The 19,638-nt window shown below is 37.9% G+C and overlaps 2 protein-coding genes across 2 annotated transcripts in view; one reads left to right on the forward strand and one right to left on the reverse strand.

The window, feature by feature from the left end:
- Positions 1-19,638, forward strand: part of LOC309492428 (uncharacterized protein) — a 291,943-nt gene that overhangs the window by 259,543 nt on the left and 12,762 nt on the right. The window lies entirely within an intron of this gene.
- LOC309492235 (uncharacterized protein) lies at positions 902-6,682 on the reverse strand. The gene is made up of 2 exons (XM_082161109.1): positions 5,119-6,682; positions 902-2,764 (listed from the first exon to the last, which is right to left on the reverse strand). Exon 1 carries the CDS (start codon positions 6,595-6,597, stop codon positions 5,245-5,247), a length of 1,353 nt encoding a protein of 450 aa, XP_082017235.1. The 5' UTR covers positions 6,598-6,682; the 3' UTR covers positions 902-2,764; positions 5,119-5,244.

Genomic DNA, 19,638 nt, shown 5'->3' on the forward strand with positions numbered 1-19,638 from the left:
TTTTGCTTGTGTCGGCTGGTTCACAAGTTCTATTGGTCTTCGTGACCCTATAATTAAGGAAATGGGTGCATTCATTAATTAAAGTATCCCACTCACCTAGGCCTTGATTCTTGACAAACCACTGTTTAGCCGATTTGATAGCCCGTTCCGCGCAGCCATTGCTGCACGATTCATACTTAACCGACTTAATTAAAGTAATACCCTGCTCTTTGCAGAAGGTCTCTACTTCACGACCGGTTAAATTATGCGCATTATCCCCTCTCAGACGTTGTGGCGTTCCACGGTATCTAATCCAAGTCTTTAGGCTGTCTACTACAACTGCACTTGTTGCTTGCTGACATGGATAAAGTTGTATAAAGTTAGAGCAATTGTCCACAATAATTAAGAAATAAACGTTCTTCCTCTTTGTCTTCGGAAAAAGAGGCCCAGCGAAGTCTGCACTTATTTCAACATTCTCCTTATCAGTTTTGATTTTTCCAAAATCATGATATATACTGGTCATCCCTTTCCTACAATCAGGACAGTTAAGCTTAATCTTTTGATAATTAGTTTTCAAGTTCTGAATGTGTAGGCCCATCTGCTGACAGTATTTCGCAAGATATGTTGTTGAAGGGTGAAACAGCTCATCATGCAGTTTCTGCAGCAAGTCCCCTTCACTCTGTTTAGTAATCGCACGTATGCGTATGTATTGGTCAATTTCCTTATTTCCAACTGCTGCAGGCGTTGTCTGAACTGTGTGGCTTGATTGATGCAATACTTTAGGTTTCACAACCTTGTAATTTTCACTTATGCTCTTCCACAATTCTGCCTGTGCTAACGGTTTGCCTTTAGCGTTATTGAAACTATTAAGTTCCCACCTATCCAGGTGTTCAATTAATCCTAAATACGTGTATTCGCTATCTGTGATTAATAAACACCTAACGTGATTATTAGTTCTCATGTGCGATAACGCCTTAGCAACTGCAGTAACTTCAGCTTCCTGAGCACTTTTGTCATCCTCTAACCTTCCCTTTTCTCTGTGGATTATTTTACCTCTCAATTTCACCAGAAAACCCCACCACGTTTGTCCTTTCTCTGAGCTTCCGTCAGTAAAGTAGCACAAATGTGCTGGGTTAATCAAAGTCTTTTTCTCCTTTTTCGGAGTTTTTTCATGTCTAAATTCTATCTGATTGTCACTGATTAATTTAGTCCATTTTGACCAGGTAAAAGTGTGAACACGCTTATTTTCATTCACTAAATTCTTCGCTTCCCTGGCCAATAATTCAATACCTTCACTTTTGGCAATGACTATTATAGATCGTTCTGCAGCCAATGATTTAATGATTAGCAAATTTCTCGCTACCGTGGCTAATATATCTACTGCAGACAAATTCTCTTGTTTCCTCTGAGTAGCTGGTTTTTCATGAGAGATAAACATCACTGGGCTTTTACTATTACCTTCATTGAATAACACAACTTCCATTTCTTCGGGTGTGTTATCAATTTTGACTATAAGGTTTTTGTCAGGATCTCTTCTGATGATCCTCCCAGAATTTAAAGCCATTTCTATGATTTCACATTTGATTTTCTCAAGGTTTTCGTCCCATTTAAAATCTTCTCCTGAAGTGGCTTTATACAGCAGTTTTGCTTTAGCACTATAACCAGGTATTAAATCTCTTACAAAATTTAATCTTCCTAAGAGACTTTGTAATTCTCTCAAGTTCGTTATAGTTTTATTTTTTAATTCAATTAATTTTTCCTGGGTTGATTTAGCTATACCTCGGTCCTCACCTGATATTTCAAACCCTAGGAAGTCAACCTTTTCTTTTCCCAACTCTAATTTCTTCAAGTTCAAAAGAAAACCTGCATCTGTCAGTCTTTTTAACGTTTCTGCCAACACCTTCATATGTTCGTCCACTGTCTGAGTGGCTATTAAAACGTCGTCAACATAAACCGTAATCGGCAATTCCTGTAAAATCTCTAGAATCGAAGCCTGAAAAACGTTTGGAGCATTGCGTAATCCCTGAGCTAAACGGTTGAAGACGAATTGTCTGCCCTCATAGGTAAAGGCGGTCCGCCCTCGACTTTCCTTTGCTAATGGTATTGACCAAAAACCATTAGCTAAGTCGATTTTAGACAATATCTTGCCACCATTCAAACCGTTTGTCGCGTCCCGCGCATTTATTAAATACCTGGTATCCGGTACCGTTCATTTATTCAAAGCCTTGTAGTTACAAACTAAACGCCAAGAACCATCCCCCTTGGCCACGCCCTGAATCGGGGAATTAGTAGGACAATTTTCTCCTATACTTATTACCCCTTTTTCCAATAATTCATCTATTGTTACTCCTATTTCTTTATATGCTGCTTTATTTAGAGGGTATTGCCTCTGTGGTGCTGGAATTCCACCTACAATGGTATGTTCATATTTGTCGGACAATTTTCCGCAATCATTTTTGCTTTTTGCATAATGATTTTTATATTTTTCCAACAATTTTCTCAGCTCTACCTTTGGTAATAGGGTCTCGTTTATAACCCTATTCATTTCTGACTCCAGGTCGACCGGTTTAAGCCATCTAATTATTTTGTCAGAATCAGTAATCTTTTCATTCATCTCTTTAATAAGAATGGCATCCTTTAGACACATCAAATTCGAGCTGTCTAATATGCAATGTAAACCCTGCCAATAATACCTATCTCTGGTTACTGGCTTCATTTCATTACTAAAACCAAAAACCCGGTATTTTCCTTTTAACTTAACTGCCCCTTCGGGTAATTAAGTTGGCTTGAGAGAGCCAACTTACTGATATTGTACTTAAACTTAATATTATTCTTCTTCTTCTGAGACTAAAAAAATATAACTTTAATACAGCCTAGAGCTTTAACTCTACATACTCCAAACTCGGCTCAGACCTTCAGACTATTCTGACTCGGTATGCTATATCTTTTCTAACTGATCGGACTTACGGTTTTCCTAAAAATGACGATCAAAACTCGGAAAAACTCCCATTGACTTTTTCAAACTGACCAACCGACAAAAATTCAAATCTAAATCCCTTGAAGACTAAACCAAACTGCCGTTCTATATACTATATGAGCCATTGAGACTCATTTAAACTAATAAACTCATCTATCTATCTACTTCAAACTAAATTAAACTTCAAACTAAATTAAACTTCAAACTAAATTAAACTTCAAACTAATTTAAACTTTTAACTTCAAACTAATTTAAACTTTAAACTAATTTAAACTTCAAACTACTAAATTTACTTCATTTAAACTAATAAACTCATCTATCTATCTACTTCAAACTAAATTAAACTTCAAACTAAATTAAACTTCAAACTAATTTAAACTTTAAACTTCAAACTAATTTAAACTTCAAACTACTAAATTTACTTCATTTAAACTAATAAACTCATCTATCTACTTCAAACTAAATTAAACTTCAAACTAAATTAAACTTCAAACTAAATTAAACTTCAAACTACTAAATTTACTTCATTTAAACTTATAAACTCTAAACTCATACACTTATAAACTAATTAACTTATAAACTCATGAATTCATAGACTTATGAACTCTTAAACTCATAAATGTATAAACTCTGAACTCTTAAACTCAAACTTATAAACTGTAAAACTCATTTAAACTTATAAACTCTAAACTCAAAAACTCGTACACTTATAAACTCATCAATTTATACTTATAAACTCTAAACTCATAAACTCTGAGTGTGCGTGTGTGTGTGTCTGAGTGAGTGTGTGAGCGAGTTAGTGTGTGTGTGTGTGCCTGTCTGTCTATCAATCTATCTATCTATCTATCATAAACTTCAAACTACTTTAAACTACTTTAAACTTCAAACCACTTTAAACTTCTTAATTTAAATATACCAGCTCCAAAGCAACGCCATAGCAACCAAACTTGAGTACCCTAGCAACCGTTTTGCAAGACCTATATCTCTGTATCAGAACATCGTATAGAGATGAGGTTTGACTCTTTTGACTCATGCTAGCAAACAGCACTTTCAACATGCTACACATGCTAGCAGTGAATAGCTACATGCTAATAGCGATTAGTTAAGTAAGAACTCTATAAAAACTCCATAGTAACCATCTGTGACAACTACCAACCAACCTAGTAACACCATATCAACCACCCAAAAGACCCTAGCAACCACCCAAAATATCCTAGCAACCACCCAGAACACCCTAGCAACCACCTAGCAACCACCCAAAACACCCTAGCAACCGCCTAGCAACCACCCAAAAGACCCTAGCAACCACCCAAAATACCCTAGCAACACCATAGCAACCACACAAAACATCCTGGTAACCACCCATAACACCCTAGCAACCACCTAGCAACCACCCAGAACACCCTAGCAACCAACCAAAATACCCTAGCAACACCATAGCAACCACACAAAACATCCTAGTAACCACCCATAACACTCTAGCAACCGCCTAGCAACCACCCAGAACACCCTAGCAACCACCCAAAACACCATAGCAACCACCAAAAATATCCCAGCAACCGCCTAGCAACCACCCAGAATACCCTAGCAACCACCCAAAACACCCTAGCAACCACCCAAAATAGCCTAGCAACCACCCAAAATACCCTAGCAACCACCCAGAATACCCTAGCAACCACCCAAAATACCCTAGCAACCGCCTAGCAACCACCCAAAAGACCCTAGCAACCACCCTAAATATCCTAGCAACCGCATAACAACCACCAGAATACCCTAGCAACCACCCAAAACACCCTGGCAACCACCCAGAACACCCTAGCAACCGCCTAGCAACCACCCAAAAGACCCTAGCAACCACCCAAAAGACCCTAGCAACCACCCAAAATATCCTAGCAACCACCTAGCAACCACCCAGAATACCCTAGCAACCACCCAAAACACCCTAGCAACCACCCAAAAGACCCTAGCAACCACCCAGGACACCCTAGCAACCACCTAGCAACCACCCAGAACACCCTAACAACCTCCCAAAATACCCTAGCAACACCATAGCAACCACCCATAACATCCTAGCAACCGCCTAGCAAAAAACTTTCTGGTCCAAACTTTCTCAAGCCAACTTAAAGTTTGTCTCGACGAACTTTCGCATCTAGTTTTGTTACTGTCGTTACCTCAGCTCCCGTATCTAAAAGAAATCTGATACCATTATAATTAATAAAAAATTCTTGGTCTTTCGATTCTTCCACTAAACTAGAGGCAATGGTCGCTTTTCCTGGAGCTCTTATGTCCTATTGTTTTTTCTCTCTCTCTGTTCTATTGGTTTTGACAGTGCGTGTCCTTTCTTGTCTTGGTTCTGCTTTTTTGTTCCTCTTTTCGATATGGGCTTTTCTCTGTTCTTCGTTCATTTTTGCCCAGTCTTCTGGTTCAATATATTTGTTATTTCTTTCCGGCTTTCTATTCTGCACTTTTCTGGTCTGTGGTTTAAATTTCTTATCTATACTCCTCGTAAAATCATTTCTCTGAGGTTTCATTTTATTCCCCTCACTGGATTTTGGGTTAAACTTCTTGAAATCAGTCTTTGGTTTGACCCTAACCCCCTCTGCTGGTCTGCTTTTGAATTGACCTTGTGTTTCTTTCAACTTCTTCCTTCTTTTGCATTCTCTGTCATATCTAGCTGCAAATTTAGATAGCTCTGTCCAATCAGTCTCTGATCCCCAGCTTGCTATCACCTGGCAGCCCGGCAGTTCAGGAGCTAGTTTCTTCAATTTGGCTACCATTTCCAGCTCGGTCCAGCCTTCGCTGGCTTTATAAGAAATATAAGGCCACAGACCTGTAGCTTTTACTGATTCTACTTCTTCTCTAAATTCCTCTTCCTCATCTGTCCCTAAGACTTGTGCATGATGGGCATTTAGGATTTCTAGCTTTAAAGATAATCCTGTATGGAATTTAATCATTTGCTCTATCAGTGATTTAGTAGCATTTATGGATTTTCCTAAATCAGCTACCATTTTTGCTTTTAGCATTTTATCATCCTTTGCACCTGGAAATCTCATATTCTGTAACATCTGAATTGTAGTAATGCCATCACCCTTGGCCTGTCTCGATGGACCACGCCTGGGCTTAGGAGTCATTTCTTTTTTAGATGTCCCCTCTTTTCTTTCTCTTTCCTGCCGTGCAACGGCCGCTACTAGAGACAGATCTATCTGTGTGCTAATCAGAGAGGGCACTTCCTGACTGTCACTCTCCCCCTCTGTGTCAGACTCTGACCTCTCAGACTCAGACACAGAATCAGAAGGTTCCTCTTCTTTAACCTCCCTTTGCTCATATTTCTCATTCCTATCCTTTTTGATAGTTCTTTTATTTAAGTTATCGCCCTGATTCGACTTTTGTTGTTTTCTGGGCGCTTTTTCTTTATTAGGTGGTGCTTCCTGATGTGTGGCCTCTCTGAGTTTCCACACATCATTAACTGTTGGTTCCTGTTTTTCTTTTTTCTGTTCGCCTAATAACAAGTAACACAAAGATTTTTGCATGCAGTCTAGCTGTTCTGCCAGCATATCTAATTTTGCCTTAGAACTAGTTCCGGGCATATCCAGAATTTCATCTGGAGTAGGTCCGCAAGCTAGTTTCACTATTTTCTGCATCGCTCCCTTTACAGCTGATAACTGTGAATCTCTGGGAGCAAAAATGAGACCAGGACATGTCAAAAATGTCCTTCCTCCCAGCCTGTCATGTTCTCTCTGATGAGAGCTACTTCGCCTCTCGCGAGATTGGCTTCTAGATTTTTTGTAATTAATAATCTTTCTTCGAGGTATTTCCTCATCCTCAGTATACTCTGAACTCGAGCTTCCTTCTGACTCTTCATCTACTTTTATTTGATATCTTTCTTTGTTTTTTCTATCTGTAGATGTTTTATAGGGCCTAAAACCTGTCTTTTCTTTTTCCCATGTTTCTTCCCCTGTTATCAGGGGACTGAATCCGGCTAATATATTTTTACGTTTAGGAATAGCTCCCGTCTCTACCGTCGTCATGTCAAAGTTTAAACCTACATGACCATAGTCAATTCCAGCCGCTCCCTCCCTGTCAGTGTATTCTGAAGGGGTGGGGGAGTCAGCCGTGATTAAAGCGTCTGGGTCAGGAACACCGTTCCTGGTAACTCTTATGTCGGTCCCTTTAATTATTGGTACAGTAATATCACTATCCCCAATTTCAACGGTAACCTTTTTACTTCTACTTTTATGGCCTACTACCTGGACTAATTTACTTAATCCAGCTTCATTAGAAGTATATAATGTATCATCAGTAGCCAGTAGTTCCTCATTACCTACAAGCCCTGCATCTTTTAATTTTTTATTTAATTGGTCTTGCGATAGCAAAGTAATATTGGTTATTTTTTCCATGACTGTGTGAATCTGTACACTCCTCTGAGGCTCTTTTTTGGTAACAATCTCTTTATATGAGGTTTCTAGTTTAGGTACTCTATGGTCCTACAGCGCTGCCTCTGAGATCTCTTGTTACCTCTGTCGTGCCCAACCAACAATCTTATCTCAGGCGTCCCCGAGATATTTACTGAGGTTAGGAGGAAATAACTGTTTCAGTAACTTCCTCAAAGCACTAAGGAGACATTGTTTTGCATTTGGATTTAGCCGTTGTCTTAGTTTTTTTTTGAAAACTATTGTTCCCTTAGGTTCTTGTGGGTTTTATTGGGCAATTAGACATTGACCCAATCCCGGACGAGCCCCCATGTGGTGAGATCTGGTATTACTCTCACTTTCCTGAATAACCCCTGGTATCACTGTGTCTAGGTGGTCTTTTGCTGTCAGGTCAGAATAGATATAACTCCCTCATTAGCTTGTTATAATTTATACCAGTAAATCTAGGTGTAGTCCCTACACTCCCAGGAAACAATAATAAACATCATTTACTAGACATATGAATAAAAATCATGCTTACCATCCAGCAGAACTTCTCTTGGAATCCTTGTTTTCTTTGTTTAGAAAAGGATCAATAAATTGCTCTGTCTATTGCTTTTTAGAACTGTTTGTAATAGCTGAAGTAAAAACTTAACAGTGATTGTCTTTTAGAAATAAAAATTTATTTATACAAAAGATTAAAACACTGGTTACACAAAATTAAAACTCGTAGCAAATTAAAAAGAAAATGTTACAGGTTATAAAACTTCAGCTTATTCAATCTCAACAGGGCAGTCCTGTATGAGTGAATATTACAAAGGCTAATTACCTTAAAGCAGTTCAAGCAATTGGAGTAAATACGAACTTGTTCTCATCCGAGGTTTCTCAAGTTACAATAATACAGCAGAGCAAAATTAAACCAAACGAAATTCAGCTAGGTTTAAACTAGAAGAGATTTGATTTCTCTCTAGGGATGCAATCGACATCAAAATCAAAAATGCAGCAACGTACAGTCGAAAATGCAGTCATATTTATACGGAACTGGGTTACATTGTTCTAATACAGTTTCTTGGGTTTTTTCCAGAGGAACTCAGTCTCATGACTGAGCCTTGCAACATCAATCGTCTCTTGCTTCAGACGGGGGTTTTCGCTGATATCTCTGTTTCCCATATATGGGTATTCTTGCGTCCTTTCCGTCCTCTGCGCTTTGGACTTCTATGTATGTGTGTGCGTGCATATGTGTTTGGAAGTGTATTTGTAGGTTCGCAATACCTATTAAAATTCACAAATCCTGCTACAATGCTTAGAGTAATTTATTATAAAAACAAACTCAATAATTGATATTTTTTATTTTGGCCGATCAGCTCCTCCCACGCTGGAATACATCATAAGTGAAGCTCCTCCCACAGTCACATCATAAGTGAAGCTCCTCCCACAGTCACATCATCAGTGAAGCTCCTCCCACTGTAATTACATCATCATTGAAGCTCCTCCCACAGTAATTCCCCAATAAATGCTGTAAATTCCCATCAGCTACAAGTGAAGACGAGCATCAGAGCATCAGGAAGAGCTGATATCTGCAAAGACTGAGTTTATTAAAGAGGACAGTGAGAACATGAGTGATCCAGAACCCTGCAGAATGAAACACACTGAAGATCCTGAAGAACAAAGAGGTTGGTGTTTATTCTTCATTCATTCATGATGCTGAAGAACATTCATGTTAGAAACATTCAAGCACTTCAGCACATTTAGATAAACAGTTCAACTATGAAACGGTACAGAATTTTCTGGGTTTTCTTCAACAAATGCTCAGTAAAGGGAGGTTTGAGACATTTTTATATTGATTTTCAACATCAGATCAAGCGAAATACTATTTTAACTGTTTTATTTTACATTTATTATATATCTGGTTCCCAATTTGCAACAACATTAACAGAATTTTAGTCATTTTCAACATAGTTTACAAAATATATATTTTTAGGAGTAATCAGTAAACACCAAGTTACTGATAAAGTTGTATTTGTCAAATATCAGTTATTTTAAATTAAGTTATTCATAGTTATAGAGATTCTTCTTACAGTAACTTTGGTAACAGGGTTGATGAACACAGTCAATGCTACAGTTTGTGTAAAAACTGAGACAATGGATTGAGAAAAGGCTTGTTTGAGATGCGCCTTGTCTGGCCGGTTTTATTTTGACATTACGGATGAAATTGCCCTCAAGCTGTTAATCTCAAATGTAAATTTTTTTAATCACTGTTTTGAGACAAATCATTGTTTGATTTGCGAACATCCTCTGCCGTCTGGTCGCTTCCGCTTCAAGCCGGACTCGTCTCGCGCTAACGGTAATTTCCTTTCACTGTCCACGTTTTGATTTCGGCTAATCAATTTTGGCGAATGCAAACAAGTGATTATTGTTCATGAGTCTAACATCCAGCCACGCAAGAAAACATGTAATCTACCTGAGGGAATAATATGCTCAAAAAACATTTCTGATTATTATTAATGTTTTAAAGCTTTTAGAAAGTACATAGAAAGCTTTTGTAACATTATCTTAACTGTCACTTTTGATTAATGTAATGCATCCTTGCTGAATAAAAGTAGGCAATTACTTTATTTTTTTTCCCAAAAAATAATCTTACTAACCCCAAACTTTTGAACTGTAAGCCTAGTGTATAATGTTAAAAAAGCTTTCTATTTTAGATAAATGCTGTTATTTTGAACTATGGTTTGTTTGTAATGTTACTTTTTTCATGTATGACATTAAAATTATTTTTAGAATTAAATACATAAATAGGTTAAGCAATACAAATGTGTTTATGTCTGATAACCACAAACTTAACTGCAGACACTGAAATGACGTACACTGTGTGATACAGTACAAATATTTTGAGTGTCCCTCATTTTCCTATAAATAACCACGATTGTCCCGCATTTTCCTTTTCTGAAGTTGGCAACCCTAACTGTCACACACACACATGCAGGAATACAAACAAACGCAAGCATGCACACACACTGACATCCACACGCACAGACACACACCCATACACACACATACAAATCCACATGCACAGACACACACACACAAACACACACGCGCACACACATGTACGCACGCATACATACACGCACAGACACACACACACACACACACACACACACACATACAAACACACACAGACAGACATGCACATACTACTATTTTTTTTAGGTATATACATAAACACGCAATACAGCCAAATTGCTCCACGTCATTTATTTTTGTGGAAAGCCAGTGCAGGCCTGAGCGGCGGTCATATTTTGTACCGCCATGCGGTACATCTAGTTAACATTACTTAATGCGTTATCTACAACAACACATTGAGTGAACAATATATTTTTACAACATCAATTAGGCTAATGTTTGTGAATGTTATTTAATACAAACACACTGGTCATGTTTGTTCACTTCATTCATTGTGCATTAAATAATGTTAACATAAATAATGTTAACTTTTGATTTTAAAAATGTATTTTTAAATTAACCCCAAGGAGAATAATTGCGACAGTATATAACTATTATTTATTGTTAGGTAATTTTATCTAATGTAGATAATAAAATAATACTACAGTTTCTATCTTTGTAACCGTGATATAAACTTTAATATATGTAAATTTAATCTAAATTAAGCTTTGTTACCGAGAACCGCGGATTTTCACTGGTATTGGTACGGAATACTGAAATTTTGGTACCGTGACAACACTAGTAGCTCTGTCAGCTCGGTAATTTAGACAATAGGCTGTTGACAGAGTAACGTTAACATAGGTAATGGTTGTTATGTTATTTTCTTTTCAATGACGTTCCTTTACATGTTCATTGCTGAATTTATGGAAAAACATCAACCAATATTGCATATCTATAATTATTATAATGGATATAATTAAAGAATACTTACACTATAACGTAAATTAGAAGTGTAACAAAAAAACTGGATTTTACACCTATTTTGAATTTTACTCGAATGCAAATACAAATACTTTTCCCCCCTCAACAAATACAAATACAGATACAAATACCGGCTGCTTTGCACACCCCTATATATATATATATATATATATATATATATATATATATATATATATATATATATATATATATATACTTTATTATGTTAGTTTTAATTTAAAAAATAAAAAAATTATCTGGCATTTCTTTATTTTTGCTGTATCGAAAATCACCCTGACTGCTCATTCAGATAAGACAATATATTGATTAAAAAATTTTACGATGTGTTTTGTGTGAAAAAGCTTTATGCGGAGGTCATTAATATGTAAGCTTTTCACACCTGAGAAAGACAAAACGGCCCTATTAGGAGCTATCAGGCCCTGTCATTCTGGGCAACCTTGCACAATACTGTAAATGAGGAGATTTAAAAAAGAATGGCTTTTAAATTGTTTGGATTTATTTACAACACAAACATAATCCAAAGATACAAAACAAATGCCAAAAAAGCACTTGAAAACAGTGATCCAAAGACAGAGACCTTTGGGCCATTCCTAAAAACATTGTACATACCTTTCATTTCCGAGGTGTTTGATTTTCACTTTACCATGTTCATGTACAGAGACTCATGTGAATGAAAGTCCTCAGTGGCATCTGGGCCCTGAAAAAAAAAAGTGAACATACTGATATCAAGAGAAAGTCCTGCACGATTTTGGAATAAATATTAGATTTTTCTGGTTAAAATTGCTTTTTAAAAATTCAAAGAATACATACACACACACACACACACATACACACAAATGTTTCCAACAATATATAATATAATGAACACCAGGTTTGTTGTGCCTTGTAGGCATAAGCTATGCGCAGTGCTGGATAAAATAATAATAACAGTTTCAGTAACAACTAAGCTAGAGAAAAATATATTGATTATCATGTTACTTCAAATGTTTCCATTCGTTATGATATGAAATGAGATAATAGTAAAAACATGAAGCCGTTTGGTGCGTTTTGCTTTCATCCAAAATATGATACATTCAAACGCGATCGCGATCCAAAATATGATACATTCAAACGCGATCGCGATCCAAAATATGATACATTCAAACGCGATCGCGCTCAAATATAAAACATTATGGTTAGGCCTATATACATATCTACGTTTGAGCAGATATCCACAAACACAGTAACAGTAAACATGGGTCTAAATATTATAATATTCCCCCATATATCTAGCAACAGTTCAACTGCAACGTGACATTTATGCAACAATAACAAACTAATATGTAAGAATTTCTTACCTTACATCTTTCTTTCTTGTCTTCAAATCGCGTTCTTCTTCTGATGTAGCCTAAATCCAATGTAAGCTCAGGCGTGTCTTTCAAACTCGAGGAAAAGTGAAGTGAAGTGGTGTTTTGTTGTTTAGGTAATGAGCGAGTTCGCGTTCCATGTGGAGATTTGCATGTCAATCTCTTTTGCGCGAGTGGGCGTGGCCAAATTAACTGTAATGAGCAAGCGTTTGAGAAGCTGGACATCTTGTTGGTTTTATACAAATTACTTAAACAGAGAATATTTGTTTTCAGTTTGAATCCGATCATTTAAAAGTACACACTTAAATGTTTATAAAGGTATATGGCTCATAAATGTGTGACAAGTATTCGCTGAGTTTTGTTTCAGTTTATAGACGTGCTCAAGAAAAAAAAGTTCACCGCGACGGAGAGGCAGAACGCACACCCTGTTTATTTTCTCTTTATTTTACAAAAGCACAATGTTTTGATTTGATTGTAAGTGGACACATACAAAAGTAGAAATATCACAGATTATTTTTTTATATTTCTTTTTTTAAGTAATTTAAGTTTATAGTGCTACAATGTGAAGAAAATCCAGCAAAACGCGCCCGCGCGTTTGTCGACCTCAGAGGGTTAAACCCCTACTTTCTACTATTACATCAGGGCTCACTTTCATGTCCTTTCACTGGTCCTTTCATGTCCATATTTCTCTCTTGGAATTGTTTTGATGCACTAAAAAACTTATTTAATACATTTTTCTTTCATGTCAGACCTGATGGAAGTGAAGGAGGAGAGTGAAGAAATGAGTGAAGAGAAGGAGGAGAGTGAAGAACTGAGAGAAGTGAAGGAGGAGAGTGAAGAACTGAGAGAAGTGAAGGAGGAGAGTGAAGAACTGATGGAAGTGAAGGAAGAGAATGAAGAACTGAGTGAAGTGAAGGAAGAGAATGAAGAACTGAGTGAAGTGAAGGAGGAACATCATGTCCAACCTGGAGGAAAACCTTTGAGTCGCTCAAAGACTAAAAGTAAATTTTTAGAGAAAAGAAAAGACAATAAATCTTTCATCTGCATTCAGTGTGGAAAGAGTCTCACAACCAAACGAGGTCTTGAGATTCACATGAGGATCCACACTGGAGAGAAGCCATTCACATGTGATCAATGCGGGAAGAGTTTCAGTCGATTATCATCCATTGAGCGTCACATGATGATCCACACCGGAGTGAAGCCGTTCTCATGTGATCAGTGTGGCAAAACATTTTTTAGTGCATCAGACGTGAAGACACACCTGACAGTTCATACGAAGGAGAAACCACATTCATGTTCTGTGTGTGGAAAGAGTTTTTCAGTGCTGCAATCTTTACATGCACATGAGAAAATTCACACTGGTGTGAGAGAGTACATGTGCTTTGAGTGTGACAAGACTTTTATTACAGCATACGGTTTAAAACTGCACCAGAGAATTCACACTGGAGAACAACCGTACAAGTGTTCACACTGTGACAAGAGATTCAGTCAGCCATCATCTCTGAAAACACATAAGAGGATCCACACTGGAGAAAAACCTTACATGTGTTCACACTGTGACAAGAGATTCAGTCAGTCAGCAAATCTGAGAACACATGAGAGGATCCACAATGGAGAGAAGCCGCACACGTGTGATCAGTGTGGGAAGAGTTTCTATTTTGAATGTTACCTGAAGCGACACATGAAGACCCATGCAGTGTTGAAACCACATATGCAGTATTTAGTTTGATCAAACTCTTCAGCTGTGTTCCTGTAACTCTTCTTCTCGTCTCTCTCTGCTGTGATCATGAAATACCGCAGTATGATGATAATCAACAGAAGACAAACCAGCCCGAGACTCACGGTTGTTAAAACCATCACCACACACCAGCTATAAGTGGAAATCAGTGTTGCCAGACGTACAATAATTATCGTATTTGTACAATATTTTTGACCTCTGTTCGATTTACGATCAATAATAATAAAAAAAATCCCATAATGTACGTTAATTTCAGAATTGTGTGCCACTTCAAATGATGGTGGTTGTAATCATAGGGCTTCTATTCTCATTGATCTAGCTGTGGATTCTACGTCTACCGTGAGAAGAACCTGAATACGCATGTCTTTCATCTCATCTCACGTTATGTGTTCTCGGCCAATCATCATGGAGAATGACTCTCTCATGAGCACAAGTTAATGTTCTTTTTGTATATTGTATACAAAGTTGTGTATCATTAACATGTCATCTCTGTATGTTTTACAAGAAGAAGAAAAAACAAAACAAAAAGTAAAGGGTTCCTTCCGCTTTTCCAAGCTGAGGTTGATATTTTAGCAAAAAAAGTCATTTTCATGTGTGTCAAAAAGTTGTTGGTCAATAAATAGCTGTATTCTGTACGTTTGACTTGTGTATGATAATTTTGTTCCAAATACGATCACTTTGAGCTTCTGGTACAAAACTTGGACATTTACACTGGTGGCGATGGAGTGATTTCACTGTGACTAACTTACAGAAGAGATTTTGTTGCTCAGCACGTGGCAATTAGACTGAACTAACACTGGATTTAGATTGCAATTTCACATCTTTAAGTGATCAACTAGAAAAGTAAGCTTTTAAACAAGGTCAATACGAATTCATTTCAGTGTCAGTAGTTTATTTTTCCTAATTGTCTTTATCCTTGCTGTTTTAAAAGGTGTGTGTGTTTCTAAAATCTATGTGCTTTAGATGGATTTTTCATCTCCATGGAAGAGAAGAGCTGGTCTGATAGCAGACTACGGCTGTCACGATTCCTCGATTAAAGCGGAGTATTAAATTTGAAAAAATCCTTGATTGCAATTTACCTGTGTTACAGAGTAACCGCCAAAAAACCCAGTGGATTATTCCATGTATTACACTTCAGGTATTTTGAGATGGTCCTCACTGCAGTACACAAGATCCAGGGGGCAGATTTGGGAAGGAGACTCAGACGGGTCAGGATTCTTGGCTGCGGGCCAGGGTGGAGCAGGTGTCAAGGGCGAAGCAGGCTGTGCAGGCGGCCAGGGTGGAGCAGGGGGCCAGGGTTGACCAGACAGTTCAGGGCGGAGACAAACCTTTGGCTGGCCAGGGCAGAGATGACAGGTCAAAGGACCCATTGCCCCCTCCCAAAATTTTCTTAAAGGCAGTTGTGGAGTTATGCTCAGGAACAGCTCCACACACCGGCTCAGGAACAGACACTGGCTCAGCGGCGGCCATCTTGTCCAGAGACACTGGCTCGTTGGCGGCCAGCTTGTCCGGAGACACTGGCTCGGGGGCGGCCAGCTTGTCCGGTGCCGGCAGGGCCAGGAGCTCTGGCGTGGCCTCCTTGCCCTGTGGGACGGAGAACGCCTTCCTCCTCCTCTGTTTACGGTGACACTGCCTCTACAGCCACCACTGGGGCTGCGACAGTCCAGTCTGACTGTTCTAGGACAACCAGGCCTGGGACCCCCAAAGTCAGGTTCTCCTGGACCACTGGGCTTGGGACCACCGAAGTCAGGTTCTCCTCAACCACCAGGATTGGGACCACCGAAGTCAGGTTCTCCTGGACAACCGGAGACAGGCATTAGACAGGAACTTGAAACACAAGGGAACATACACAACGAACCAGCACAGGACTGCAAACACAGGGAGACTAAATAGGGAAGCAAATAAAAGAAGGCAATGAGAAAAGCAGGTGGGGCAAATTAATCAATAATCAGGTAACAAGATGGGAAGGGCTAGACAATAGACAGAAGAGCACAAAACAGGAGATACAAAAGTAGTCGTTAGTGCCAGCCCTATAGCACAGGTTTTCTCAACCTTTTGCAACTCATGGGCCACCAATGACTGTTTACAAACATTTCGAGGATCACCTTTCCCAATATAATGAACACAGAATAACAGAAAATTCGAAAAGTATATAGATGAAAACTGTCCTTGTATAAAAAAGACTTGGCCTATTTACTCAGTAACCATTCATTCCTGTAGCATTAACAGGGCAGGTCAGACCAATGACTGAATACCGTTTCTGAAAATTCCTTGTACTGTGTGTACGGATGTGGAAGATGTGATTCCTGTTCATGAGTCACATGCTGTTGATGACCATAAGACTGATAAGTCTGATTCTATGTCAGAAAGTCCATTTATCTGTGATGACCATGTTAACACGTCTTGATCTCCGCTTTATAGTGCGACTCGAGATGACCTTATCAAAGCACAGCAGGCGGATGATACTCTTCAAGAATTGTTCTCTTTAGCTCAAGAAGTAGGAGACAAGACTTCATCTCCCTTCTATTTTCTTCAAGATGGATTGCTTCATAGACAACAACCTCCGACATTTCACTCGATCCTAGGATCCAAATTGTGGTTCCATTTAATTTCCGTCAAGACCTCCTACAGCTTTCACACCAGGGCATGGCTGGTCATATGGGGGTACGAAAGACCTATGAGAGAGTTCTTAGGAAATTGTATTGGCCTAGATGTAAGCGAGATGTGATTAACTATATACGGTCCTGCTATACTTGTCAAATGACTGGAAAGCCAAATCAAGAAGTTCCATTGGCTCCTTTACAGCCTATTGCTGCAGTTACCACTCCTTTTGCACACTTGACTATTGACTGCGTTGGTCCTTTACCACGATCTAAGGCTGGACATGCTTATTTACTCACTGTAATGTGTCAGACTACATGTTACCCTGCAGCTTATCCTCTGAGATCAATTACTTCTAAAGCTATTTTAAAGGCTTTAACAAGTTTACAAGAAGTTTACTTTAACAAGAAGACAAAGCGATTCATTTGTAGCGTCTCCACATGCATCTCCCATCAAAACGTACGGATACTATCTTCATATTTCTTCATATTCCTGCAGCTATCAGTGATGCTCTTACCTCACTGTCAGCTGTTTTAATTGACCTGCTTTCTAAAGATCTTGTATTATTGGGTGATTTGAATTGGAATTGATTGACATCAAACTCAGATCAGTTCAAAGCATATTGTGATTCTGTGAATCTTACTCAATTTATTGATTTACCTACACGACCTAATCATAAGAACCCAAGCAAGTCCACTCTAATAGATATTATACTAATAAATAAACCCCATAAATACACCTATACATGGGTTTTCCTGATGATGTCAGTGATCATTGTACTGTAGTTGCTATAAGGAATTGTAAAATTCCCAAAGTAAAACCTAGAATTATTACAAATTATTACAAATTATTACAGAGCTTTAAATTGTTTGATACTCAAGGGTTTCTGCATGAGTTGTTTGCATCTGACTGGGATAGATTGTTTTTAATACCTGATGTGACCACTGCACAGTATTTTCACACTTTATTTTTGAAGATTGTGAATAGGCATGCACCTGTTAGGATATTCAGAGTAAAAGGCCGTGATAATCCATGGTTCTCAAATGAATTATCTGAACTCCTTCATGAAAGAAACTTGGCTTGGGCCACAGCGAGGAGATCGGATATAGAAAGAGATTGGGTAGCATTTAGAATATTGAGAAACAAATGTACAGCTCTTATACGCAGATCAAAATCTGAATATTATCTAAATGAAACGTCAAAAATTCTAAATAATCCTATTCAATTTTGGAAAACCATCAAGTCACTTTCTCCCTCCACGTTATCTAATGATTTTCCTGATCAAATTTTGGTACAATATAGTCTTATTACTAATAGGACGGATATGGTAAATAGCTTTAATAAGCATTTAATTTCTTCAGGTTCTATTTTTAACAAAATTTCAGTGAGTGATATATATATATATATATATATATATTTTTTTTTTTTTTCTACCTTTATTTTACCAGGTAGGCCGATTGAGAACAAATTCTCATTTGCAACGGCGACCTGGCCAAGATAAGGCGAAAAATGTGCCAGACAACATAGAGTTACATAATAAATACACAAAACACAGGAGTGCAAATTTACAAATTACAGTGAAACACAATAGGGCAATACAAAATCAAGAAAAAGGATAAGGTATATGTGGTTCTGTTGAACAACATAATTAAGGCACAAGCAAATGTATTTTAAGAGAAAAAAAAAATAAAAAAAAATAAAATAATAATAATAATAACAATAATAAAGTGTACCTTATTAAAGTGTATCTAACCGATAAGTCATTTAAGTGCATGGATTATAAGACTGCGATATTATGGGAAAAAGAATTTAAAGGAATAGAGAGCAATAATAATAATAATAATACAAGAACGTCAACAGGTATGACAGTAGTGCAGATGAAAAAAGTCCACTGTGCAATGCGGACATAGCATAAGAGAGAGAAGATTGAGAACAATTAGCAGGTACATAAATCGGTGAAATGTTCAGAAAGGAGTAATTTAAAGGCAACTGGTGATATGAGTGTTTCAAGTTTTAAGGTTTTTTGTAATTCATTCCAGTCATTGGCGGCTGCAAACTGGAAGGATTGGCGGCCAAATGATGTGCAGACTTTCGGGATGACTAAGGCGATATACCTACTAGATCGTAGACTGCGAGTAGGTAGAGCAATATTAACTAAACAGCTTAAATACAGTGGGACTTTACCAAGCAGAGACTTGTAGATAAGTTGGTACCAATGAGTTAAACGCCGAGTAGTTAATGATGGCCAGCCAACAAGTGCATAGAGCTTGCAGTGGTGGGTGTTGTAAGGAGCATTTGTAACAAAGCGTATGACACTATGATAGGTCACGTCCAGTTTTTTCAGCAGAACCATACCAAATACCAAATCCATCTCCTCTTCTGAGAGAAGATAGCCATACTTTTAGCTTTTCTCCAATCTTAAGAAGTGAAGTTTTAAAGGCCTTAAAACACCTGGACATTAAGAAGTCTGCGGGGCCTGATGAAGTTGAGCCATATTTTTTGAAAGTAGCTGCTGAGATCATTGCTGGCCCACTAGCTTATATTTTCAATTTATCATTAGAACAGAATGTTGTCCCTGATGTTTGGAAATCTGCTCTGGTTGTACCCCTGTTGAAAGGTGGTGATCCAACCAACTTAAATAAT

The sequence above is a fragment of the Leuciscus leuciscus genome (assembly GCF_965113295.1).
Source record: "Leuciscus leuciscus genome assembly, chromosome: 1".
Classification (NCBI taxonomy): domain Eukaryota; kingdom Metazoa; phylum Chordata; class Actinopteri; order Cypriniformes; family Leuciscidae; genus Leuciscus; species Leuciscus leuciscus.